General features: G+C 53.4%; 1 protein-coding gene across 3 annotated transcripts; it reads left to right on the top strand.

The window, feature by feature from the left end:
* Positions 1-275: 275 nt before the first annotated feature.
* On the top strand, positions 276-25195 carry LOC102413961 (inositol 1,4,5-trisphosphate receptor interacting protein). 3 transcript variants are annotated; one of them, XM_006050098.4, is made up of 2 exons: positions 276-879; positions 21375-25195. In XM_006050098.4, the coding sequence occupies exon 2, from the start codon at positions 21388-21390 to the stop codon at positions 23056-23058; it is 1671 nt and encodes a 556-aa protein (XP_006050160.1). In that variant the 5' UTR covers positions 276-879; positions 21375-21387; the 3' UTR covers positions 23059-25195. The 3 variants fall into 3 exon arrangements, with proteins under 3 accessions (XP_006050160.1, XP_025130214.1, XP_006050161.1); XM_025274429.3 differs by lacking the exon at positions 276-879 and adding an exon at positions 914-2483; XM_006050099.4 differs by lacking the exon at positions 276-879 and adding an exon at positions 16348-16949.
* The last annotated feature ends 1601 nt before the right edge of the window (positions 25196-26796 follow it).

The following is a 26796-nucleotide window of genomic DNA, read 5'->3' as shown; positions in this document are numbered from 1 at the left end:
AAGACAATAGGCTGTGGATTTCATAACCCATCAAGTCTGACCAGGGTACTACAGTCCGTCCTGGCCTCAGTTCCTCCTTCTAAAATAGTGATCTAACATCCCTACTGTAAACATGCTTTGGACACTAAAGCGCCCTCTACAGATGAAAGTATTTAGTAATGATGTTCCTTTGTGCCTACTCAGGAAAAGGCAAAGATGCATTCAATTATCATAGAATTTGGTGAGCAATTTTAATCCACTTAGAAGTCGAAAAAAAGGACCGGCGTTGTGTCTCGACTTATATTTCCCTCCAAAGGACAAAATAAGTGGCCCCTGGAATTCCACCGCTTGTAAAACGCGCTGCTGAAAACCCAGTGTAGGCGTGCGGGGACTTAACTCCTTCCTTTCCGCCCGCCCAAACAGACTTTTAAGGGCGTCCTCTCCTGACTCCCTGTCCATTCGCTCCAGTTTAAATCCAGCAGCCAGATTCCGTCTTGCCCGATCACCCTCCAGTTCTGCTGGCCCCTATGGAGTTTCTGGGGTGGTCGATGCGCAGATTTCCGCGGCGGACCCTGGATCAGCCGCCCCCTAACCCTCACGGTCCACCTTAAGGAGCCTCCGAGGCAGGGAGGAGAGGCGGGTGTTTTGTTCTTATTTGGCGGAAAAGTTTCTTTGACATCTAGGAAATGAGTAACTCTGAAGTTCTCTAGAGCCCGGCGAATGGGGGCCAGAAGGCGGGAGCCGGCCGAGGTATCGCCGCCCCCGTCCCTCTAATTGTCTGGCGGGAAGCTCAGCCGCAGCGGCGGCCAGACAGCGGATTCCGGGGCCCCCGGGACCCGCGAGCGCAGCCGGGACTCCTGCAATACCTCCCGCCTCGGGGAGCGGAAACCGAAGCCGAAGGTAAGTACCGGGCCCGCGGTCGCGAGGCTTTGCGTCCTCCCGGAGCATTTCGTGGGTTGGAAGGAAGAAGAGGGACCAGGCGGAGCTGCGCCGGAGATGGAGGCGGATTGGAGCGGCGCGCCCACTCGGCCCCCCGGGTTGGGACTGACTTGGGGGACTGGGGTACGGCGCCCGAGCACAGGCGCGGGTGGGGGAGAGGCTGCCCTCTCCCTCTTCGCGCCGTGCGGGGTCCTGCATCCCAGCCTCTCCTCTCTGGCTTCTTCCCGGCCGCGGAGACCTCAGTGAGCGCTGCCCGTTGCAGCCCCGCGCAGCGGCAGCCCCTCCTCCCGGCTCCCCGCACCGCGATGCCGGAAGCGGGACCAGGTTGTTGTTTCTACCGCCCCAAAGATCCGTTACTTTGGACCGTGTGAGCGGAGCTCTGGAGCTGAAAGAGTAGTTGAGTCGCCCTGCTTCTTAACTAGCTCCCTTCCATACTTCCTTTCCCCTCCTGGAAAGAGAGAGTAGGTATGAAGTCTTTGTTTTCTAGGTTTAACGTAGTGAAGCCATGAGGTTGCTGGAGGCGGGATAAAGCCCCCGCCGCTTCCTCTTTCTGGGCTATTAGTGAAGGAGACCCCACGCCGAGCAGAACTTTCTCTTGGGGCTGCTGCTAGTCTCCACCTGACCTCTAGTAGCATCCCAGACCCTTTCCCAGAGTTTCCAACTTCCTGGCTGCGATTTGGAGGAACTCGGATGCCCCAGGACTGGGCTTCACATCCAGAACGCTCCTTTTCTTTAAAAACAAAAGTGCTGTGTCCCAGGAAGGGCAAGTATTTTACTGAACCCCTCAGGGACCACATTTTGCCTTTTGCTCCTCTGAAAGCTGTGAGAACCATCCCTCCTTATACTCCCCCCACCCCCAGCTCCCCAAAACTAGAAGAGTACCAAGTACTGGTGGATCCTGGACCCTGTCCTTTTGAATGTAAATCAGTTCAGAGTCCTATTTTGGTGGGGAGGAGGGAGTGGGGAGGTTCTTCTTTTGGATTTGACCCAGGGTTCTTCCCTTTCATAAACTAGTTCTACTGCTGAGTGGCTGCCAGGTAAAGCAAACCTGAGCAGGGTGCAGTCCCAGGTCCAAGCCAGCCTTGCAAAAAGGCCTGGTGCACAGGTAGAATTGCTGCCATTCACCTCTCCTTTATAGCATAATGGGCTGTGCTTTTGAGTCCTCCCTCCAGCCTACGTGCCTGAAGTGGCTCTCACTGTTTGCTAATTCCCTGTGTGCTGCTGCTGCCGCTCCAGGCCGTCCTGCCCTCACATTTTCCACTTGTGGGTAACCGTAAAGTGGTTAGGCTGACTCTCCAATGTAAAGCATTTTGTGCAAGTGCCATCCTCCAGCTCGGTAATTTTCAAAGATGCAGCAGTTTCAAGCTCCAACTTTCGGGTGGCAAGGATCTGAACTTTTAACCTCATGCCATCAGCCCAGAAGTTGTCACCAAGAAAGCCTCCCAGCTCCTGCAGCACGCATGACAGGAACAAAGATGAGGGTTTGTGGGTGAACTTTTTATCTGAGGACAAAAAGTGGAGGAACTTCTGGTAGAGGCTTCTAGCAAAATTGCCCACCTGAGAAGGTATTGTCTGGGAGGAACCTGGTCTTGTGTTTTTTTCTTCTTGGACCCCCTTGGGATCAATAAAGGGAAAAAGATGGAGGATTCTGTCTGGAGGAGACATATCTCTGGGTGGAGGGCTGGAGTGCACAGCCCTGTTCTCACTTGTCCACAGGGGAGAGGTGGAATGCCATGGGAGTTGGGAAAGTGTTTCTTGTCAGGGAGAAGGGAATGACTGGCAGTATTTCCTCCAGAGACGAGAAACCTAGGGGAAGGTGGCTCTGGCCTTCAGGAATTTCCAACTTTGTCACTCGAGAGAAGGAGGAGACTTGCTCTGTCTGGCCTTAGAGATTCACAGGGTGGGAGAAGCAGGAGATGGATTTTACTTACTCAGAAATAAGGAGGAACTTGCTGACAGTAACTGGAGCACCTCAGTAGTTAAGGCGTTGCCATCACTGGCAGGAGACAGGTGGCCATCAACAGTTACGAGGGAGAGGGTCCCTCCAGAGTCCAAGACTCTGTGGCTCCATGTTTGGGGTGCAGAGTCCCCTCAATTGGAGGGCAGCCCTGGGGGGCCCTTGGGGAAAGCTTTATCCCACGAGCCTGCTAAGGGAGGGGTAAGTGCTCCAGATGTGCTGGACACCTGAGGAGCAGGACCTTACTTGTGGCTGGGACTAATCTTGTCTTGCTGGGGAAAGGGATGTACCCAAGAGAGTGCCAAGAGCTGACAATAATAACCTCCAAGACTGCTCCTAGCCTGTTCCATCATCTGCATGAATTAGAATAAGGTACTTCCTTTTAACAAGAAGATGGCACCTTGGTATCATTTAGAAAACAGGGGCCTCCTCTGGGTGGACAGAGCCAAGGCACATAACTGTGCAAGCTGGCATGTGAGCTTGATTAATCCTTTCCACTCTCCCAGCCAGGTGTTCTTGAGCAGTATACCACCCATACAACTGTACACAGCAGCCTGATAACCAATTTTCGAGGGCTTAACATTTGCCGGGCTTTTTTTTCCCCAAAATCACTTTGCCTGTATTAACTCATTTAATCTTCTCAGTAGCCCGGTGACATAGGTATTGGTATCCCCATTCTATAGTTGAGGAAACTCAGTCACAGAGAGGTATGGTGTTCAGAAGCCTGAAAGTCACTGAGCATTCACAGAGCAAGAAGCAGGTGAAGTTTCAAAAGCTAGTTTAGTTGGGGCCCCTCATGAGAAAAAGATAAGAGCGATTGCTCTTTTCTTTGTCAGAGGAAGGAAACTCACTGTCAGCTCAGATGGAGGAAGATGGCAAACTTACCTGGCAGCTGAAGGAAAGGAAAGAGAGGCAGGGCTGGCCCAAGCCTCAGATGTCCTTCCTTTTTAATCACTGGGCAGTGTGACATCGCACATCCAGTCTGGGGCCTGTCCTGAGGCTGATGAGTAAGTGCTGCCTGGGTGTGGTGCAGAGGAAAGGGGCCATGCAGGGTCCCTGACCTGGGCAGAGAATGCCTGAGGGAATGGAGGATGGAAAAAGCATCTGAACACGCTGTCCTGACACTTGCAAGCTCTACAGCCCCTATCCCTGTCCAGTGCTGCTCTTCTGCAAACGCCCTTCCCAACTCATCCAGAAAGACTTTCCAAAACTGCATTTCACAGCTCCGTATATATGGTCACTTATTTTTCACCCTATACATTACAGCACTTAATTAGCTGGAACAGAGCATTTTACTATCTACTATCTGTAGACAGTACTTTAAACAAAATAGACTTCTCAGCTAATGGGAAATTCATCATGGCCTTGGAAAGGGACGACTGGTGCCTAGCCGATTTCCCATGTCGTGTGACCTGCCCCAGAATCTGGCTCTTAGTTGCACATGTTCAGAAACCCTGTCTCCACGATTTTCAGGGCAGTTTGGACTTGAGCTACTGAGTCATCTACAGAGAGCTCTTGTACACTACAAAGTGTACAGATAAAATTGCTAGCATATTAATTTGCAAGAAGACTTTGTAACCATTGTAGAGCCAGTGATACTGGCTTCTTGAGTCCTGGGCAAGCCACATGGGAAACTAAAAATCAGAAGGCAACTTGTGCTTGGCAAAACTGGATTCAGGTCAGGGGAGGCAGAGGGCAGGGGCAGCAGTGGTCCAATAGCATGGACTCTGTTTGCTTCTGTGGCCCCATCACCCATGGAGAGATGCCTGCCGGGTAGATCAGCAGTCCTATATGTTATGTATATCTCCTTAGCCAGTCCCTCAAGGGCAGTGTTTGCCAGTAGGATGTCTCCCTGTCCTCTTTCATAATTTAGCATTTTTTATTTTATTTACTTATCTCATTTAGTGCTTTCTAAATAGTAGCTCCCAGCTACATTAAGTTGTATTTGCATAAGTTAAATAACTACTATAAAATTTCAGGGTTGTAGGTTCAGGCCACAGGGGTAAATGCAAACCAAGGAGATGGTCAGGTGGCCTGGATGGGTCAACAAGAAGTCAAGTACAGAGCAAAGAAACATGGTCCTTAGTCAACACAGATACTCAACGAACTGGAAGAGCCAGGACTGACCACTTACTGCAGCCCCAGTGTGAACATGAGGGTGATACAGTCCTAAGTCCTTGCTTTGGCTGTCTGAACCACCTGGCCTGCCCAGCTGGCCTCTTTGGATTTAAAGGGTTCTCCCTGGTCTCTGTCCAGGCCCCCTCATGGCTCTTCTTTAAAGCCATAAGCCTCCAGGTGCCCCAGAGCCAAGGAGGTATGACTCACATTGACCTTGACTTAGGGCAGGCTTGGGTTGAGTCCTGGCTCCAGAGCTCAGGAGTTGGGCAAGTGCTTTGACTGTTCCAAGCCTCGGCTCTGTCATTAGTAAAATGTGGACAACCCCGCACAGGGTCTGCTTATAAGCCAATGTGATGGTGCCTGGTGCACACCAGTCTCTGGCTGGTATGAGCACTTAAAGACAGGGGAGGTCAATGGAAGATCATCATTCTCTGCCAGAGTGGGACCTCGCTTCCCCACTGCTTCCTCCTCTTAGCTCTGGGCAAAGGGCAAGGCCACAGGGACCCAGACTCTCCCAGATGGTGAAAAGGAGATTGGTGCCCTGGTGTGGGGTTCATTCAGAGTTGAGGGTAAAGCTACCCATCCAGACCTTTCCACCAACACTAGGAGAGGGAAATGAGGCATGGCCTGAACAGGCACCCAGAGGGGAGAGAGGGAGAGGTTTTTCTGGGACAGGAAGAGGATCATTTGGATGTGCCCAGGAGGTATACAGGGTCCACCTGGGCAGTTTGAAACCTGGGATGTCTTCCTGTAGGAAGCTTAAGCCCCTTCATCCTCATGGCCCACCCCGTGACATCAGCAGAATGGAAGCACCTCACCAGTGACATCACTGTTGCCCAAGGCAACAGACACCTCCACCTTAAGTTATACTGGGAGGAACGAGAACCACCCAACTGTAAGACACATGTTGAAGGGAAGGAGTGCCGCAAGTGCTACATCCGCAGGTGTGTTCCTCAGGATGGGCTAGGGGAAGAGGGCAAGGCTGCAAGTCCGAGGTCTGGGCTATGAGCCTTTTGGTGGAGGGTCTTTGGGCCTTGGGTTTGCTCCAGGCCCGAAGTACTGACAGCTGCCTTCTTGTTTGGGTCTCTGAGCTGCAACTCAGAACAAGAAGGATGCCTCCTGAGGGGCTTCTTGTGGCTTCCATGGCTCTGAGCCTCCCTTCTACAACCTGAATCAGTCCACAAAGGGAGTAGGGCGAGAGCAGACAGGAGTAGTGATGGGGAGGTCAGAAGAGGGGCTTTCCCTTCTTCTTCACCTCCTACCCCTAAAGGAAAGTAAGAAACATGGCCTCCTTCCTGGGGAGGCTGACCTAAGAGAGAACCTTCATTCATTGATGGAACAAGTTATGTTCTTACTGTGCACCTACAAAGTGCCCGACACTGTGCTGGGGCTTCAGTAGCCTCATGGGGCCTTGTGATCAGATGCACAGAGAGGAAGATTGTGCAGAATCCACTGCCCCACGGGTGGCTACCAACTGGAAATAGAAACAAGGTCTCTGAGTCTGCCTCTCACCCAGCTCTGGCATGCCCCGTGGAATTCTAAGTGGGTTACATGAGACCTGTGGAATGCTTTCCTCCCCAGCAGTTTATGTAGGAATCTGAGGGTGTCTGAGATATACTGGAGATTTGGTGAGTGGTGTTAGCGAGGACAGCCATGGGTGTCCATGGTGTCCTGCCTAAGGACAGAATCTGACAAAGTCTGAGTGTCAGTGGTGAGAGGACAACAGGCAGACCGCCAACCCCAGGTCCTCTCTTGCTCTGTGATATTGACACACAGGACTCAGTTTCTCTGTCTGTTTAATGGGGACAGTAACAATCAGAAGCAGATAATACTCAGTACACTTGAGATCCTCTGATGGAACTCCTAAGGAGAAAATTGAAAACCCACAGTGTTTAACAGACTCACTTCCAGGTGAAAAGCACAGCAGGACCATTGCTATGCCCAGGAGGAGGGGCTCCCCTTTGTAGCTCTCCTGGGCTTCCTCCCTCCAGGTCACTTCCCTGCAGCACGGATGCAGGAGGGTCTCCTACCCCTGCCTCAAACCACAGGGAAGGCGTTGTCCTCATAATTGCCCAGCCGGTTGATGCAAAACCACGTGCTCATAACAAACAGTTCTCCTGGGAGCTTGTTTCAATAGCCTTCTTAGTAGCAGTCTGGGAACCCGCCTGGAGTTCCTGAAAAGGTCCTTTGTTTGCTGACTTTGTTTCAGAGTCACTGAGGAGGTAGGCATGCCTGGGCCGGAGGGGAAGAGAGCGGGGATGCCTGGGCTCCACCCTTGTGTGCCTCCTCTGAATGCCCCCATGCATCCATGCCTTTTCCTCCTACTGCCTCACCCCTAAATGCACTGCCCAGGGTCTCAAGAGACCTCAGTCCTCTTTCCCCATGCACTGTGGAGGAGGCTTCCCCATCCTTTGAACTGAAAAGCCATCTCAGATATCCGGGGTCACACACCCAGAATCTCTGGATGGAAGGAGCATCATAGCTTCATTAAGTCTGTCTCCTTGCATCATGCCCACATTTCACCTAAATTGTCACCTGTTTTTCCAACGGACAGAAGAGCCTGGTGGGCTACAGTCCATGGGGTCGCAAAGAGTCAGACACGACTGAGCACATTGAGCAAGAGAGTTTCCCTAAATGGTACAGGGAAGGAAAGCCCATAGATGCATGTCTGATGTTTCACAGGTCACTGAGCAGCACGGTATCACAGAAGGACCAGGGGCTTGAAAGATGGACAGTCCTGGGTTCAAATCCCAGCTCCGTGATGTTGGTGTGGGTGGCCGCCCCTCTCTGTGCCTCCTTTTGAGGTTTATTGTGAGGATGATATAGCAAAGTAAAGTGTTTTGCATCATGCTTGAATCTCAATAAATGGAGCGTATCAGTTGCTGTTTACTAAGCCCTCCCCTGGGTGTCAGGGCCCTGCAGCTTGTCTGGTGTCCTCCAGAGAGACCAAGCTGCTTGTCACTCTACCGAGGATTGCTCTTCTGCTTCTTCCCTTGCCTGATTTGCATCTCACCCTGTCATCCTTCATTTGTCTTCCTTTTCTCCAAGGCCCTCAAGCGAGGAGGTGGGTGTCAAGGGGAGAGGTAGCTGAGGGTCAGATAACTTGTGTCGGAGTTCATTCTTGGGACGTCATTGTGGTCGGTGGTGGTGGTTAGCCAGCCTGCAGTTAGCAGAAGGCTGTACAGACCTAAAGTGGCTGTGGTCTGTCCTAAGGGGTGTGCTCACATTTCCCAAGGCACTGACCACTGTTAGGGCTTTACTTTGCTTTTCAGATGGCAGGGTGCCTCCCAGGGGGAAAAAAACTTAGAATTTACTTTATCCAGGATGCCCCACTCCACTCCCATTTCAAATTCCTCCTCCAGGGAATGCAGTGAGGTTCTTTTCCTAGTCCTGACTTCATTCATTCATTCAGCAAGCAATCCATGCAGCACCTTTAATGCCAGATATCAGAGACCAGCACTGGTTTCTCCTTCTAGGTGCTCAGAAATGGTGGAGGAGCTCTCATTGTTGCTGCCAGATGGGCAGGGCAGGGAGCTGTGAACTTCCCAGGTGCCAAACTTCCTGCTGTCCCTTGGTGGCAGCCCCTGGGGCCTTTAGAAGAAAACAGGAGGTAGAGGTGACAACTTTCCCCTGTCCCCAGGCTTCTGGGGTTGCTGCAGGAATGTAGGCCATCTTACCTCTGCCCAGAGGAGTCTCTAAGATGCACCCAGCAGGATTTAACAGATCAAAATGGAGACCTGGCCTCCTCACCAATACCAATGCCAGTAACAATGTCCTTTACGGAGCACGACCATGTGACTGCCATGCCATGAAGTAGGTGCTATTGGTATAGCAAGTGGGAGAGCCAGGATTCAAATCCAGGCCTCTGATTCCAGAGTCTGGCCCTTCTCTAGGAAGCCTCTACAAAGTGTTAAGCCCTCCTGAGCTGAACATCTTTGGGCTGTTTCTTTCTGGGTGGCCTTGGGGCTGCAGGATGTCCGGTGAGCTTGGCAGTATCAGTGACAGTTTGCAGCGTATCCCAGCCAGACCCGTGTGCACCTGAATTGGTTCTGGGACACCTACTGTGTGCCAGGTGTAGCCTGGGGTAGAAGCTAGGACAGAGAGCGTGGGCATCCTCACAACAATGTCATCGCTCCAACCCTGTGGCTGGAAAACCGTGTGGTTGTAGATGGTGGTTTTGTGTAATTCACAGGGAGGGTGACTGTGTTCCTGGGTGATTCTGGGGGCTGTTTTTCTCACAGTTCTTAGGTCCCCCTGGAGGAGGAGGACTGGTTTGCTCTGACTGGTTTGGCCCTAGTGAGGGAGGTCCCTGCAGCGGAGAGCCCAGCCAAGAGGGCCAACCGCAGCTCTTATGTTTTTTACAGCTGGGTTGGCCTCCTTCTTGCCTTTGAGTCTCTTACTGTTCCCCTTTATTAAGATGAAAGGGGTCTTTAGATCTTTGCAGTCACGGAGCAGCGTGACTGTGTGTGTGTGTGTGTGTGTGTGTGTAGGAGGCCCAGAGCGCTTCCTTTCCTCCCCACCTCTCTCCCCCTCTCCCAGCCCAGCTGGGGCCCGGACCTTGTGTCAGGTACGCCCAAGCCTCAGGGGACCAGGGTGGGAACACCGCCTGAGATTTCACTGTGGTGGGGGCCAGTACCCCTCTAAGCCTGAAGTCAGAGGCAGTGGGGAGGGTGGGGAGAGGGAAGAGGCGGGGAGTAGGGGAACTGGCTGTTCTGTGGCCACAGAAAAGCCCCTGGGGCCCATCTCTTGTGGGTCCTGAGCTGGGCTCTTTGTTCCAACCCAGAGAAGGTGGGCCACTGACAATCTGCTTAATCCTCCATCCCCTACGCAGCTGTGAGAGGGGCCAGTGGGTGGGTGGGAGGGCCTTCCCTTCCCTTCCCTTTGTTGTCCTTTGTATTTACTCTCAGCTTCCTGCTCCACCCCCTTGAGTCCCTCCCCTAAGCCTGTGTGTTTGCTGTGGTCTGGAGCCTGCTTCCCACCCCCTGCTGCTGACTGCCCTCCGTGTCCCAAAAGCGGGGTCTGCCCTGAGCATTTGCTGCTGTGCTTGGAGGCCTGGGGTGTAGAAAACACAGGATGCAGGGAGAGACAGCAGACAGTCTGGGGAGCCCTGGTGTGGCCACCCTAAAGTGAGTGTTCATGTTCCCTCCGGGCAGCTGCTCTTGGGAGTGAGATGGGGCCCAGGGGCAGAGGAGACTTCCCAGAAACTGCAGTTTAAGCCAAGCCAGTGTCTGACAGTCAGAAGGACTGCTTCGCTGTGGGACACGGTTAGTACTGCACTTCTGTTGTTAAAACAAACCCTGTAACTTCAAGTCTAGAAACCTGGTGTGGGAACTGGGTTTCAAGGGAAGCCCTTGGGTACACACCTGCTGTAGGAAATGCATGGAGGGTGTTTATAGACACCTTTAGAAAGCAGTGTCTCCATATGCAGGGTGTAAGTCAGTGGGTCCCCAGGGTCGCCATGTCCTTGGCACAGTGAGCAGACGGCCCTGCATATGGTCTCTGCCAGGTGCTCTGCAGAGTGTCAAGGCACACAGGCTCGCCTTGACCCCAGAGGAGCCCAACCACGGAAGGCAGTGAGATACGACCAGAGCTCAGGCCAACAGCTCCTTGTGATGAAGCAGCAGCCTGGGTCCACTGGGAAGACAGCAGGGTCCAGAACCGCAGGCCTGGCACAGGCCTCTGGCTCCTCTGCTCTCTTCCTACTTGTGTGACCTTGAGCAATTGCTCAACCTCTCGTTGCCTTGGGCTCCTGCCTGGGAAATGGAGCTGCTGCACAGGCAGATGAGCCAAGAACAAAGCCTTGAGGAGCAGGTCTCTGTTGGGTCCCCACTTGGGTCACATTTCTGGAGACACCATCTACACTGGTGCCAGATGCCCGCCTACACTTGAGAGGATTAGTAAATAGGCTGTCTCTTCCCCTTGTTCATCTGTCCCCTTCAAGAAAAGGATTTGTCTCAAGTTGGGGGTAGAGATGATCCCTAAGACTTTGGCAAGTGGTTTCTGAAATGAGCTGACTGTGAGCACTGTACGATGGGGCTGGGTGTGGACGTTGTAGGGAATGGTGGGGAAGTAAGTCTAGGAGGTGTTGAGAGGACAGTAGATAATTTGAAGTGGCCCTCGCAGGAGGGAGGGGAACAAAGGGGGTCCCCTGACTGAACTAGAGCTCAGACCTGTGTCTCATGGACACAGGATCTCCCTGAAGTGGGGCAGGGAGACCTCCAGGGCCTGGGCTACCTGAGGTGGCTGGGAATTAGGGGAGAGCTCAGAGGAGCTGATTCCAAAGGACGATACCTGGCCAGGAGGGAGAGTGTGGCATGCCCAATAGTGTGGCATCCTACACTTGGAATCCCAGGTGATAGCTGGTTTGCTGCTGGTGACCAGCAGAAATGGGAAGCTGGGTGGCCAAGCTGGGATGCGCTGTGAGATTGCATTGGCTGCCTAAGGGCTGTTGTAACTAAAGATCACAAACGTGGTGGCTTGAAACAACAGGATTCTGCTCTCTCATAGCTGTGGAGGCCAAAAGTCAAATCAAGGTACTCCAAAGACCACGCTCCCTCCAAATGCCCTAAGGCAGAATCCTCTCTTGCCTCTTCCAGCTTCTCATGGCTCCAGACGTTTGTGGGCTATGGAGCATCACTCCAACCTCTGTCTCCATCTTCCACCTTCTCCTCTTGGTCTGTTTTCTCCTTTTCTGTCTCTTTAGAAGGACAGTTGTCTTTGCATTCAGGGTGATCGAGAAGTGTCTCATCTCAAGATGCTTAATTAAATTACACGTGTAAAGACCTTTTGTGCAAATACAGCCCATTCACAGGGTCTGGGTATGAGCACATGGACTTGTCCTGTTGAGGTGTACCATTCAACAGCAGTAACTTGTATTCCAGGAGCCTTGGGAAGGATGAATGAGAGAGGAGGGTGTGGGCCCCAACTCAGGGCTGCCAGGGGAGCCCTTCCTTGTCTCTGTGACTGCAGCCTCCTTGTTATCCCTTAGCCTCTGAGACCCCAGGCCTTTGTCTGTCTGTCTCTCCATCCCAAGAATTTTGCTGTGATTTTCCATGATGCCCTGTGGTTCAGGGCCTCGGTGGTGGGGAAGTCAGGCAGCATGGCTGGACAGAAGGAGGCCCTGTCCTTCTTGGGAGACTGATGGCTTCCCTGCCTTGTCCATCCCTTGCTGGCCGAGGGACGTGCATAGGATGTGGTGGAGGAGCAGGAACAGGAGGGATGTGGGCTGTCCCATCCATCTGGGCAGAGTCCAGGCCACTGCACCTGGACTTGCTGCACCCAGGCTGGCCGGCTGCTTGACCCCAGTCCAGAGGATGCGGTTGGCATCCTGGTGGCATTGTGGAAGCGCCTCCCTTTTATGAGAGTGGGCCTGGTGGAAACTCCACATTCTGGCGGATGTGAGTGGCCTCCCTCAAGGAGTCTGGCCAGTGTAGCCACGTGCGGCCACAGCAGAGCTCCCATCAGTGGAAAGGCTGCTCCCCGCCAGTGTCCAGTTCCCACGGGCCCGTCCGTAGGTAGTCCACCTCCCCAGGCATTGGGGTGGAGGCTCTGCTCTCTCCCTTGTTCTGCCCTGCTCCCCCATCCCCACCAGGGCCAGGGCCAGTCTTGACCCCTGGCGTTTCCCTGGGTTAGGAAGGGATGGTGAGGGTGCAGCTCTCGGTCCTGGGAACCACAGGCCTTGGACTGAAATCTGAGTGCTGCTCAGTGCCCGCCCATTAGACCACACGGTCACTCTCTTTCCTTTTCGTCCCTGGAGAGGCCGTGGGGAAGGCGCATGCAAGCCCCAGGCACCGGCTGGTTAGGATTAACTGAGGGTGGCTGCTGGGGCGGATGGGAAGACACTGGAATGGGGTCAGCACTGGACTAGGAGTGAAAAGTTGAGCGGGGGTGAGCGGTGGGGGGAGGTATTTCAGGGAGTCCCAGATGCAAAGGCTCTAGCTAGCAGGTGGCGGTGTGGCTGAGGGGGAAAAGTGAGGAGAGTCCTGGGATCACAGGCAGCCTTGAGTGGAATGCTGGGTGGGGAGTTGGGGGTGGCAGTGGGCAGGGAGAGGAGGCATGTGAGGGGCAGCAGACTGGGTGGCCCGCTGATACAGTTTACTTGGCTCACATGGATTTCAAAGAATTTTTGAAAGAGTGGACAGCAGAGTAAAATTGAGATGTTGGTCAAATGCAGATTCTGGCTTCTCTTGGAGGAAACAGAAAAGATCATGCCATTTTGGGTGCATAGAACATGCAGTGTGGTGGCTTCCCCAGAGAAGGCCTGAGTGGCCCAACTGTCCAGCACCTGCACTGAGCCATTTACAGTGGGGAAGTGTCCCCTCCCCACTCCAGCCCCACATCACCACCACTCCTGCCCCCAAGAAGGCGAAAAAGAGATAAAGGAAGGAGCCCAGTGGCCACAAAAGTGGCAGGTCTGAGGAAGTGGCAGGCTGGGGCCAAGAAGGAGATCCTGCCCACCATTGGGAGGAGTTAAAGGTGATGCAGTGGAAGGTAGGGGTGTTGCAAAGACACTGAAAAGAGGAAGCCCTGGGGACCCAAAACTGTACCCTTTCTACCCACTTTCTCAACTAATTTTGGTCTCTTCCTTCCTCTTTCCTTGCCCGCCCCCTCCCTCTCTGCCAGCACCCAGTTCCCACCCCTAGAACTGTTCACCCTCTCCCTGAAGTTCCCCTCCCCCATCCGGTTGCGGGGTGCAGGTGAAGAGACCCCAGCCTGAAATGCAGTGATGGAGGCTGTCTGTCTTGCCTGGGTGGGACCTCTCCTCTCCAGCAGGGGTCCCGTCCTGAAAGGCAGCAGCCAGCGCCTGCAGCGCTGCCCTTATGGCACCGTCTGTGCTGAGTCTGTCTGTCCCCTGGCCCAGAGTCAGGCGGCGAGGAAGGAATGTGTGGAGACCCATCACTCACACGACGGGCCATTCCTCCCAAGTAGGTGATAAGCCAACTCCCCCTGACACGTTGGGTGCCTGCAGGTGCCCAGCCCCGTGTGTGGTGCCTGGAGGAGGTAGGGGTGGGGATGCAGATGATGTTCAGCTTCGAGCCTTTGCTGGCACTGCAGGTAGGGACACAGCGTAAACCCACACAGTAAAGAGCAGGGATGTGGCCTGACCCACAGGGTTTGGAAAAGGGCAGGCTCCCCGGAGAGGGGACCCCTGAGCCGGCCCTGAATGGTGGGTGCTATTGAACAGCAGGGAAGCTGGTCAGACACCAGCATGGGACGTGGCCTCTGCCAAGAGAGAAGAGTGGAATCGGGCATGAGACAGACAGACCATACGTCTGCTGGAGACAGCCTGCTCCAGGGGCCCAAACTGCAAACCAAGACTCGGGGTCAAACTCGCACTCTGCATTCCACCTCTCTTTGCTTATAGTCCAGTTTCTCCAAGGCCTAGGAAGCTTGGGGTCAGCCAACCTGATGATTTTGGTGATCACCACTGGCAGGGAAGCCAGGGAGGGTCACCAGGCGGGGGAGGTTTCCTATCATCCCCTGGGGGGATGGAAGGAGTAAAGCAGAGAGAAGAAGGCAGGCTTCACCACAGACTGCAGTCCAGGAAATACTGAAGGCCACCCAGTGAAACTCCCTGACCACCAGTCTCTTCACAAGATAGGGATGCCACAACCACCTATCTGGTGTTCTGAAAATATAATGACAAAACACACGCAGAGTAATTAGCTTCCTGTTAGCTGTTAATGAAAACATCACCTTTCACTAATCCTCTTCTGCCTGCGAGGGTCCACAGTCCACCTGGACCACTTCCACCTTCACCCACTCTCCCAGTCAAGTGTGTCGCCTCATGATGCCTCAGTTTCCCCATCTGTAAAATGGGGCTTAGATGAGTACTGCTCTAAATTCTGACTTTCTTAAATTTGTGGGTTTATTTCCCCCTAACGACATGTATCTCATTGGCCAGGACTGTGAAACTCCAGCACAAGGCCAGGGACACAGGAGGGGTTCAGCCCAAACTTTGGACACTTTGGGTCTCCTTTAGCCACTTCTTTCTTGGGAGGCCCAGAACCTAAGCAACAGGAAAGGGACTCCAGTAACCCTACAGGACCTGGGCTGTCAGGGCGTTCCCCTGCCATCAGCCCACCTCCCTATTCCATTTTGTCAGGACACATAGGTTCTTTCAGCTCTGAAGATGACGCCGGGGCCTGAGCTACATCTGCCGTGGTAATTAGCAGAGCTAATTGCATCTGAGAGGCTAGGTGTGAGGCAAACCGTTGGCGAGTGCCAGGATCTGGGCTGCAGGGACGCTGTGGAGTCCCACCCTCCTCCTCCCTAGAAGCCTACCTGGCTTGGGAAGGGGTGGGTCTCAGACTGGAGTGGGCATTAGAACCGCCTAGAGGTGCTGGTCCCACCCCTGGAATTTCTGATCAGTAGGTCTGGAGCTGCACCTGAAATCTGCTTTTCTAACACATCTCCAAGTGATGTTAGGGATGCTGAGCCACAACCACATTGGAGCCACTGTCCCGGGGAGGCAAAGGGCCTGGCTGCTGGGCTGCTAAGAAAGACACCCCCACTGCTGAGGCCACAGTCAGCCAGCCCCAGGTGAGGGCAGGTGGGTGACAGAGCCAGGCCGGTGTTGATGAACACGTTTATAGGGCTGGACACAGGCTCCTGCTGTTCTCGATTTGTTGTTGGAATTCTGCCTGGAAGGAAAGGGGCGTGGTGGATATGGAACCAGGTCGATGGGCGCAGAGAAGATTTACAGATAAAGAAGTTCCCACAAAGAACAGCAATGAAACTCCCTCTGCAATGCTGTAGCGTACTGTTCATTCTGTCTGCCTCTTGCATGGATTGTAGTGTTTTCACTACTGAGGATCATGCCATCCTCATCTTTGTGGGCCCTGTAGCAACCCAACATGTTCCTTGCACACTATTAAGTGTGGGAAGATCCCCTGGAGGAGGGCATGGCACCATACTCCAGTATTCCTGCCGGGAGAATTCCAGCACTTTTACTTCACTTGGATGTGCTGGGCACTGCTCACAGCAACCCCTGTAACCTTCTAAGTGGTGGGTGTTACCCCTGTTTCACGGGTGGGTTAACCAAAGCCCAAGATGAGAAGTAATTTTCTAGCCACACAACTAGAAAAGGCACAGCTAGGCTGAGAAAGCTGCTCTGACTGCCTCCACCAAAGCCCAAGCTGCTTCCACTGTGTTAGGTTTGCACGTGAGGGCTAAGTTGCTTCAGTCATGTCCGAATCTTTACAACCCTATGGACTGCAGCCCTCCAGGCTCCTCTGTCCATTGAATTCTCCAGGCAAGAATACTGGAGAGAGTTACCATGCCCTCCTCCAGGGGATCCTTCCGACCCAGGGATCGAACCCAGGTCTCCTGCATTTCAGGCAGATTCTTTACCATCTGAGCCACCAGGGAAGCCCCACATCCTAGTGAGGACTGGATAAAATGAAGTGTATCACTATTTTTGGGGGGCCATGTGGCATGCAGAATCTTAGTTCCCTGACTAGGGATGGAACCTATGCCCCTGCATTGAGAGGGCAGAGTCTGAACCACTAGATCGCTAGGGAAGTCCCACTATTAACCAACTCGTAGTGGCATTTATTGGATTAAGCTGTGGTGGGCGTGCCTCGGGGGCCTGGGGGATGTGGAAGTGAGGGACCCACAGAAGGAAGGGGAGGTCTTAGATTTATCCCCCAGGGTCTGGAGCTTCCAGCCAGGCTCAGAGTAAGGGTTTGAGTAGACCATTGGTCCGGGCTGACCACACACAGCGCTCCGCCCCAGCCCCAGTGACCCTGGACATTTGCCAGGCTAAGTTTAGCCGTGACCTGCATGGGCTGCCACGCTCTGTGGGCAGGGGCGGGGGTGGAGAGGAACTCAGCAGGTTTCCTCCCTGCTTCCTGGCAAGCAGACCCACAAAAGCCCTCCAAGTGACCCAGGTTTATATTCAAAACTGAACCCAGCTGGATGTCTCAGACTACTTGTATGGGGCAGCCTTGCAGAGGTAAGAGATTTGGGCCAAGGCAGAGGTGGAATACTTAAATCTGGGGGAAAGGGACCCTTTGGTGAGGAGTGTGTGTGTGCGCGCGCGTGTGTGCATGCATATATCCACGGTTTTGTGAGAGGTTCTAGCTGCTGCCCTGCCCCTGTGGTGTCCAAAAGTCCCAATATCCAGATTCTCTCCCTCATTCTTCTGACCCCTGAGGACCCTGGGGCAGAGTTCTTGTGACTTGGCTTGGGGAGGGGAAGTAATGGAGGCTTCTAACCCAGCCCCACCTAGTGCGCACTCAGCAGCTCCGTCCTGTTCCCCATCACTTAGGCGCCACAGGCAAAGCCAGCCTGCACAAAGGGTATCAGGAGCAAGACAACAGCTGGGAGCCCATCCCATCCCCAGGAGGGCGGAGGTGGTTTAAACTAGAAGTGAGTCAGAGGGAACTCCACCTCCAGGAGGATCCAAGGCACGGAAGGCTTCGCCGCCCCACTGCCCCCACCCCCACCCGCCGTTACTGGGGGGCAGGGTGGATGGAGTGGTTTACCGAGGAACAGCAGGCTTAGGGAAGCATTTTGTGCTTTCAGAGCACTTTTGAGCGTGTGTTCCTCCACACCCCTGGGACTTGCGTAGGGTTGGTGTGCACGACAGGTAAGATAATAAGCCCCTAGAGGCCAAGGGGGAAGGAGCTGGTGTTGTAATGTGCTTACCCCATGCTGGGCACTGCTCAGCACCTGAATTGGATGGTCTTGCTTAACCTGAAGGAGGGCCTGCTGTTAGCTCCATTTCACAGGTAAAGCAGTGGAGCCCTAGAGAAGCCAAGTGACGCACCCACGACCCCTCGGCAAAGCACAGAGTCACGGTTCAAACCTGGGCCTCTCTCTACAGCCCAGGGTCCTTTGTGATTCCTGCTCCTTTTGAGTCTTGTTAACCTTACTATTGCTAGTGTTCTGTGGCTGCCTGCATCCCCTGCAGGGGCGTTTGTTCGTCCCACTGCATCTGCAGACCCCTGCAGGCAGGTTCATCTATTAGTCCCATCCCATCACAGCTAACCTTTCATAGGAAAATTTGCTCAGGGGCAAGCATTTTGGACTTTCCTAGTAGCTCAGATGTTAAACATCCACCTGCAATGCAGGAGACCTGGATTCGATCCCTGGGTTGGGAAGATCCCCTGGAGAAGGAAATGGCAACCCACTCCTATATCCTTGCCTGGAAAATTCCATGGACAGAGGAGCCTGGCGGGGCTGTAGTCCATGAGGTTACAAAGAGTTGGACACAACTGAGTGACTAACACACAAGCATTTTGCTGAGTGCTTTCTGTGCATTATTTCCTTTACAACAGCAGGTATTATTATTCCCATTTTACAGATGAAAAGACTGAGATTCTGAAAAGTTGAATGGTTTGTCAAGGTCACATATCTAGTAGTGCACATGCTGGTGCTAACCCAGTCCAGAGTCCATCCTCTTAGCCTCTCATCACAGTGTTGATTGCTCTAGCTGATTTGGAGTTTTGAAACTTGCCTGCCCTAGTTTAGCACATCATCTTGTAGCAGGCATGAGGACATACACAGGGAGCCCCTGTGGAAGCTGTTGGATAGAGAAGAGGAGGACTTCCCAGTTATGGGACTTAGTGATGGCACCCCACTCCCCAGCTGGTGGCATCCTACCCTGGAAACTGACCTCAAGAATCAGGTGTTGCCAAAGACTTTGGCTGTGACTTGTCAGGGCCTGCCTGTGCCCAAATGTGGCCGTCTGTAGTACAGGCCCTTTAGGGCCTCAAAATGCCCAAATTATCTCCTGACTGACTGCTGCCTGTATGTCTGTTGTATATGTTAGTCACCTGGTCGTGTCTCACTCTTTGCAACCCCATGGACTGTAGCCGGCCAAGCTCCTCTGTCCGTGGGATTTCTCAGGCAAGAATACTGGAGTGGGTTGTTATTTCTATTACTAGTACTCCACACCTTTATCCTAAAGTTCTGATCCATGTTTATCAGCCAGCCTTACAATTTTATCCTGGACCACCCTGGTCAAATTTTCCACTGATGTTTCTCTAATGTAGAAACCAGGGCTGGCCTGTTCATGCAATTATCCTGCACACTGCTCCTTGTCTTGGGGCAGAGAAACTGGCTGGCTGCCCCCTGCACTTTTTCCTCACCCTACCTCTCTCCCAGCCCAACTTCCTCCACTGTCTCCTGTCCTCCATTGACTTCTCAAGTGGAAATGCGTAAGTGTCTCAGAGTTCACCTCTTAGGCCTGAACGTAACTACGCTGAATTCTGCTGCTGCTGGACCTCCCCAACCCCAACACTTTTGGTTCCTGCTAATGAGGAGGGGTCACCTCTGAGCAGTAGGTTTTGCCCAAGTGTGAAAACTCAGGCTACCTACATCCTGGCACTGCCAGGTAGAACCTGCAGAGGTGTTGTTGTTCAGTCACCCAGTCGTGTCCAGCTCTTTGCAACCCCATGGACTATAGTATGCCAGGCCTCCCTGTCCCTCACCATCTCCTGGAGTTTGCCCAAGTTCAAATTCATTGCACCGGTGATGCCATCCAGAGGTGTTCTTAACCTACTGATAGATACTTGCTTCTTGGTACCATTAGGGTAAGAACCAGCACATGTGACTTTCAGGGTGCAAATTCAAGGTCAGGGAATGGGGCTCCTATCAGGTCTGTTGGCATGCACTGGGGCAGAGATGGGGGCTCTTGGTTCTCCAGCAATGACCTCCTTTTTCCATTTGCTTTCCTAGCTGAGGTCCCCAATGGGAAGTGGGTGGGGAAAATGCCAAAAAGGCCAATTGATACTTCCCAAGATTCCAGCCAGGGGAAAGAGAGGGTATAATATAAGGGTTATGATGTGAGATAGTCCTTCGAAGACTTTAATGTAGATGGTATTAAAATGCAGATTCTGGTTCAGTGGATCTGGGGTGGGGCCAAGATTCTACACTTCTAACAGACTCCCAGGGGATGTTGCAGCTGCACAGTCTGAATAGCAAGTATTATAAGGGGTTAGTCCTTACCCCAAAGTCACTTGAGACCTAAAAATCCTGGAGGAGTGTCACATCTCCTTTCACAATTAAGAAGTCAGGTTAGAAGTTCAGATGACTAGTGAGAGGAAAGTCAATGACTCAGTCACTCTGGTTGTTCCCTAGATTGTCCGGGGAAAGATCAGGATCAGCCAGGAGAACAGTGTCTGAATTTGGGGTGGAGTCTTCCGATCAGAGTGAGAGGTTTTCATTGGGGGTATATAAGGGCTCAAGACTGTTTCAGCTGCTGCTGAGTAAACATGCTGTTCACCGTGCTGTGTAGGCTTTGGAACCCAGCCCTTCTGTTCTTAACCACTAGGATATACTATACCGAGGAATCAGCCATTCACTGAGGGGGAAGAAAGGATGTCTTATACAGTATTATTTTGGTTTCAAGTGTTAGAAAAGAAACTTGACTTAAACAAAAGGAGAATATATTGAGAATTCCCTGGTTGCCTAGTGGTTAGGATTCTGGGCTTTCACTGCCAGGCCCAGTTTCAATTCCTATTGATCTCAGGGAACTGAGATCCTGCAAGCCATGCGGTGCAGCCAAAATAAAAAAGGAATGTATTGATTTATATGACTACAAAGTCCAGAGGTACTGGCTTCAGGCACTGCTGGGTCCATGTTGGCACCTCTCTCTGGCAGATCTCCCTTTGAGGTAGCTAGACAGCCAATCGGAGAAGGCAATGGCACCCCACTCCAGTACTTTTGCCTGGAAAATGCCATGGACGGAGGAGCCTGGTGGGCTGCAGTCCATGGAGTCCCTCGAGCCGGACACGACTGAGTTACTTCACTTTCACTTTTCACTTTCATGCATTGGAGAAGGAAATGGCAACCCACTCCAGTGTTCTTGCCTGGAGAATCCCAGGGACAGGGGAGTCTGGTGGGCTGCCGTCTATGGGGTCGCACAGAGTCGGACACAACTCAAGCGACTTAGCAGCAGCAGCAGAGAGCCAATAGCAGGTGTAACCCCTCAGGGTTCCCTGAGCTACCCTAGGCAACAGGGTGAGCCTTTCTCCCCATTGGTGGCCAGAGCAGGTCATAAACTCATCCAGAAACAACCACTGCCAGGGTGAGGAGGAGTATGAAGTAGTCAGGCCTGGGTTATATCCTCACCCCTTGACTGGGGGGTAGGTTCATCCCCTCCCAAATCATGAGTACTAGGAGTAGAAAAGATTCGGTTCCCAGAGGAAGTGGGTGCTGCTCCCAGAAAGAGGACTGTTTGGGCAGACAGAAACAGGTCCACCACTGTGGTAGTTTAGCCAGGATGCTGGGGTGGGACTTCAGGGTTCTTGTTCCCAACAAGGCTGGGCTGTGGGTTGGGTGGGGCGGAGCTCCGTGGGAGGGAACGACAAGGGAGTGAGCAGTGTTGAGGAAAGCTAGGTGTGACCATCCGTGTCTCTCTCTCTGTTCCCAGGAAAGCTGCCGCCATGGCTCTAGGGCTTTTCCGGGTGTGCCTCGTGGTGGTGACGGCCATCATCAACCACCCACTGCTATTCCCGCGAGAGAACACCACGGTCCCCGAAAACGAGGAGGAGATCATCCGTCAGATGCAAGCGCACCAGGAGAAGCTGCAGCTGGAACAGCTGCGCCTGGAGGAGGAGATGGCGCGGCTGGCAGCCGACAAGGAGGCCGAGAAAGAGGCATTGGAGCGGGTGGCGGAGGAGGGCCAGCAGCAGAATGAGAGCCGCACCGCCTGGGACCTGTGGAGCACTCTCTGCATGATCCTCTTCCTGGTGATCGAGGTGTGGCGGCAAGACCACCAGGACGCGCCCTCGCCCGAATGCCTGGGCTCGGATGAGGACGAGCTGCCCGACCTGGAGGGCGCCCCGCTCCGGGGCCTCACCCTGCCCAACAGGGCCACGCTCGACCACTTCTACGAGCGGTGCATCCGGGGGGCCACAGCTGATGCCGCCCGCACCCGGGAGTTTGTGGAAGGCTTCGTGGATGACTTACTGGAAGCCCTAAGGAGCCTGTGCAGCCGGGACTCGGACATGGAGGTGGAGGACTTCATCGGCGTGGACAGCATGTACGAGAACTGGCAGGTGAACAAGCCTCTGCTGTGCGACCTCTTCGTACCCTTCATGCCCCCGGAGCCCTACCACTTCCACCCAGAGCTCTGGTGCTCCAGCCGCTCCGTGCCTTTGGATCGCCAGGGCTATGGCCAGATCAAGGTGGTCCGGGCCGACGAGGACACGCTGGGCTGTATCTGCGGCAAGACCAAGCTTGGAGAAGACATGCTGTGTCTCCTCCACGGCAGGAACAACGTGGTGCACCACGGCAGCAAGGCAGCAGACCCGCTGTGCGCCCCCAACTCCCCGTACCTGGACACCATGCGCGTCATGAAGTGGTTCCAGACCGCCCTCACCAGAGCCTGGCACCGCATCGAGCACAAGTACGAGTTCGACCTGGCCTTTGGCCAGCTGGACACCCCAGGGTCCCTCAAGATCAGGTTCCGCTCGGGGAAGTTCATGCCCTTCAACCTGATTCCCGTGATCCAGTGTGACGACTCCGACCTGTACTTCGTCTCCCACCTTGCCCGGGAACCCGGTGGGGGAACCCGGGCATCCAGCACCGATTGGCTTCTGTCCTTCGCTGTCTATGAACGCCACTTCCTCAGGGTAACCTCGAAGGCGCTGCCCGAGGGCGCCTGCCACCTCAGCTGCTTGCAGATCGCCTCCTTCCTGCTCTCCAAGCAGAGCCGCCTGACTGGCCCCAGCGGGTTGGGCAACTACCACCTGAAGACCGCCCTTCTGCACCTCTTGCTCGCCAGGCGGCCTGCCGACTGGAAAGCCGAGCAGCTCGACGCTCGTCTCCATGAGCTGCTCTGCTTCCTGGAGAAGAGCCTGCTGGAGAAGAAGCTCCAGCACTTTTTCATCGGCAACCGGAAGGTGCCACAGGCCATGGGGCTCCCTGAGGCCGTGCGCAGGGCGGAGCCTCTCAACCTCTTCCGGCCCTTCGTCCTACAGCGAAGTCTCTACCGGAAGACAGTGGACTCCTTCTATGAGATGCTCAAGAATGCCCCAGCGCTCATTAGCGAGTACTCCCTCCATATCCCCTCAGACCATGCCAGCCTGCCCCCGAAAACTGTCATCTTGTAGAGCATCCACGACCCAGAGGGCCAGGACACAGGGCATCCTGTGCGTTCACACCCCTGGGGGCATCTGCAGGCCCTGTCCTGGGAAGATGGCAGGCTTTATAGGGTGCCATGGCTTAGCCTGCCGGGGAAGCCAGACCCTATAGCACAGAGGAAATGGAATTCCAAGCCAAAGCTGGTTTGCGTTCATGCCGTTGGGATTTGCCGGTTGACGCTATTGTCTGGGTTTAGGGACTGATCCTTTGCAGCTGACTTGTGGATCACTACCAATGACAAAGATGATGATAGAACTCAATGGATTCTGAGTTACGGGACAATGCAAACAGCGATTTGGGTGTGATTCTTTTTATATCCCAGGTCCAGTCTTTACTTGAATATCAACAAAGGATCTACAGGAATGCTAACAGGAACCCAAGTTAAGACCCTGCACCCTGATTTTCCGGTAACCCTTGGCCGCAGGCATCTGCAGCCAAACAGTGGGCATCAATATGGGTATTTGCAGCGTTCAATCCATAGCCTGCACTATAGGGATCCCCACTGTGGCTGCCATTTTTATACTGTTTGGAGAAAAGACAGATTCGCAGCCCAAGTGGCTAACGTCTCTGTTGTACAGAAGTGGGTACCTGGCAGAGAGAAGTTGAAGTTGGCCGTTGTTTCAGCTCCACATCTCGCTCAGGGTGCACCCATTTCTCTCTGCCCCTTCCCCTTGGATGCTGCGTTTTAGACCCAGTAGGGGCCACATACCATGTGGGTACAAGCTCAGTGGCTCCTCACTCTCATTTGTCTCCACAGCTGGTCTCTCCAGCCACCAGTATGTTGGGAGGTAGAGGCACTGAAGGCGAAAGATGAGAGAGAAAGAAGGCACTCACAGGGTGACTGGGGTGAAGGACAGAGCCTGGTACCTGGGGTGCTGGAGTCTGGCCTGAAGTCTGGCCTTCAGAGAAGATGCCCAGTTCAGAGAAGATCATAGAGATGAGGGATGCCATTGCCCTGGGTTTCCCTCAGGGTTCCATTCTTAGGGCAAGGGTGCCTGCAAGCAAGATCTGTTGTGGAATCCCAGCTCCACATGCAGACCCCCACATTCCCTTGGTTGTTCATTCCAGTGGGGTTCCCTCACTGCACAGAACCCCCCTTTCTGGATGGGCTTTGCTGGCCACACAGATGACCAACACCCGAAGAGCATGACAGAGCCTTGGCTGACTGGGACACATGAAGACAGACTATAGGCACAGCCCACAAGCCTCAGGGAGGGCGCCTTGGCACTACTGGGCCACGGCCCCAGGGCAAGCACAGAGCCTGTGGTCAGCGTTGGCCTCCGCCTCCAGGCCTGGCTTGGGGGGCTTGAAGCTGCTCCCTCCTCCGTTTGTGGCTTCACTGGCCCTTTGGGAGCTCCTCTCTTGGCATCGCTTCAGTCACCCTGCAGAGGGCCAAGCAGAAAGCAAGGATGAGTGCTCCTTCCCCAGAACTCTCCCTCCAGGGCTGAAGCTGCCCATACCTCCCAGACTCATGCCTGATTCCTTGGGGGTGTCGGGCTTACCATGAACGAAGAAAAGATCCTGTCTCTGCCCCAGGAGTGCTCTCACCTAGCCTTGGAAATTTCCAGAAGATGGACAGTTTGCCTGACAGGGTTAATTCGCAATGGTTGGCTCAGCTGTGATGAGGCATTACAGACTGTAGGAAGCTGCAGGAAGCTTTCCATGTGAGCTGGGGTTAGACTGAGCAGCACCTGGGCTTGCCCCTCCCCAGGCCCACATGGTCTCCAGCAATAACCCTAAGCATCCATTCTGTGGGGATTCATTACCAGAGTTGGGGTGAATTTCCTTATTTATTGTCACCCATGCCTTTACTTTCTGATCTTCATCCTCATCTGATGTACTTTGAAGAGACCCCAGTGACCAAAAACCAGTCTCCTTAAGCCAAGATCAAGCCTCAGTCTCCCCCAGCTTCCCCTTTGCTTCCAGAAGAAAATTCACCGAAAAATTACCTTCTGGCCTCTTGTTTATACAGAGACAACAACTCAGCGGGGAAATGGGGATCTTTTATGCACCAAAGCTGCTTCTGAAGCAGGAAGCAGCAGGACTCTTGGTGTTTCATGCTGCCTTATTTATATTAAAGGAAGAATTAAATTCTTGCAAGGAGTAGAAACTGGTCACAGTATTTGTTTTTAACTTCAGGAAATCTGTGAGCTTCCCAGGGCAGAGCTGGGGAGAGGGTGGATTTCCTATTGACAAGAGGAAGCTTTCACTCCCTTTTTTATTCTTATGCTTTTGGAAAACTTTTAAAAATTGCAAAATAGAGTATTTCTGGCCCATCTCTGAGGCAGCCTGTAGAGTTTCAGAAAGGGCCTTTGAAAGCCAGCTATAGGGTGGATTTCAACACAAAACCATGTTTCATACAGCTGATTGTGTGCAGACAGTGTGGGGGCCTGGGAGTAACATGAAGCTTTTGGCTTGAAGAAAACAGATTGCCTTCTAAACAGAAGAGTTCTAGGCCTGTAGGGCACTTAGGCCTTTTCACTAAGGACAACTTTCTCCAAGGAATCTCTTTTCTTCCCAAGGATGCTAGACTGTACCCAGTGTCTGCTCACTCGCTATGCCAAATGCCCGGGAATTTTTCTGTGCATCTTGGCAAGTGAAATGAGTAGGGCTGGCCTGAAGCCACAAGGTTGGTTAGGTTGAAGGAGAACCCCTCCTCCCTCCTCAAAACCCCAGCCCCTCTCTCTACCTTGTCAAATCACAGCTTAAGTTGAGAACCTGTTTTGTAATCAAACCAGCACTGGTTTGTAATCAAGGCTGTCATCAGAATAACATGAAGAGCTAGGTCAAATGCCCAGACACCAACTTGAACCTACAGGGCACCCAGGTAAGGCTCCTAAAGCGCCCTCGAGTGACCGATGATACCCCCTAGTTGACTGAGCATGGCTTTTCACTTCCTTTCCAAAACGGTTAGAACACAGACCTGGTAGAAGCCAAGGAGCCTGCTTGGGATCTGTGGTCCAAGGGGAATCTGGCACGCCACAGGCTTCTGAGAATACACTAGTATGAGAAGCAGAGAGGATGCGGAAGGCAAAGCTGGTGAGCACTCCTTTCTGGCAGGTCAGGTCTGGTTATCACTGGCGGGCGATTTCCTGGGCCACACAGCAGACTTCAGTGGAGTCTCTAAGAGTTCAGTGCAGGAATCTGCCTTCTGCCAAGTTCCCCAGGTGATGCTGGAAGTCCAAGAACCCCTGATAACTGGAGGATTAGGGAAGGCCTCACGGTCAGGCACTGCCGGAGACTGTTTCTCAAAGCTGGGCAGGACTGACCAGGAAAAGCATTTCAGCCAGAACCATGGAGTGAGAGCAGGAAAGCACCATGTGTGTGAGTGTGTGTGTGAGAGAGAGAGAGAGAGTTGCTCAGTCATATCCAACTCTGCCTGCCAGGCTTGCCTGTCCATGGAATTCACCAAGCAAGAATACTGGAGTAGGTTGTCATTTCCTCCTCTCGGGGATCTTGCTGACCCAGGGATTGAACCTGGGTCTCCTGCATTGCAGGCAGTTTCTTTACTTTGTGAGCCCCCAGGAAAGCCCTCAGGAAAGCACCATGGACACAGGCAACATTTAAGCTGCCCCTCCTGTGCACCAAGCACCCTTCCAGAGTGGGTTTGGTGGCAGCAGTCAGCAAATGTCCCGGAAGTTCTAACTGAAGTCATTCTGCAGACTGTGATTCAGAGCGTTCTCATGCCCTGTCTGGTCTCTGCCCAT

The sequence above is a fragment of the Bubalus bubalis genome, chromosome 23 (genome assembly GCF_019923935.1).
Source record: "Bubalus bubalis isolate 160015118507 breed Murrah chromosome 23, NDDB_SH_1, whole genome shotgun sequence".
NCBI lineage: Eukaryota > Metazoa > Chordata > Mammalia > Artiodactyla > Bovidae > Bubalus > Bubalus bubalis.
This window is presented reverse-complemented; position numbering and strand designations above follow the sequence as displayed.

What these genes read in the sequence shown, in the direction of transcription:
- LOC102413961 (XM_006050098.4), top strand. Translation starts at nt 21,388, where the DNA reads ATGGCTCTAGGGCTTTTCCGGGTGTGCCTCGTGGTGGTGACGGCCATC.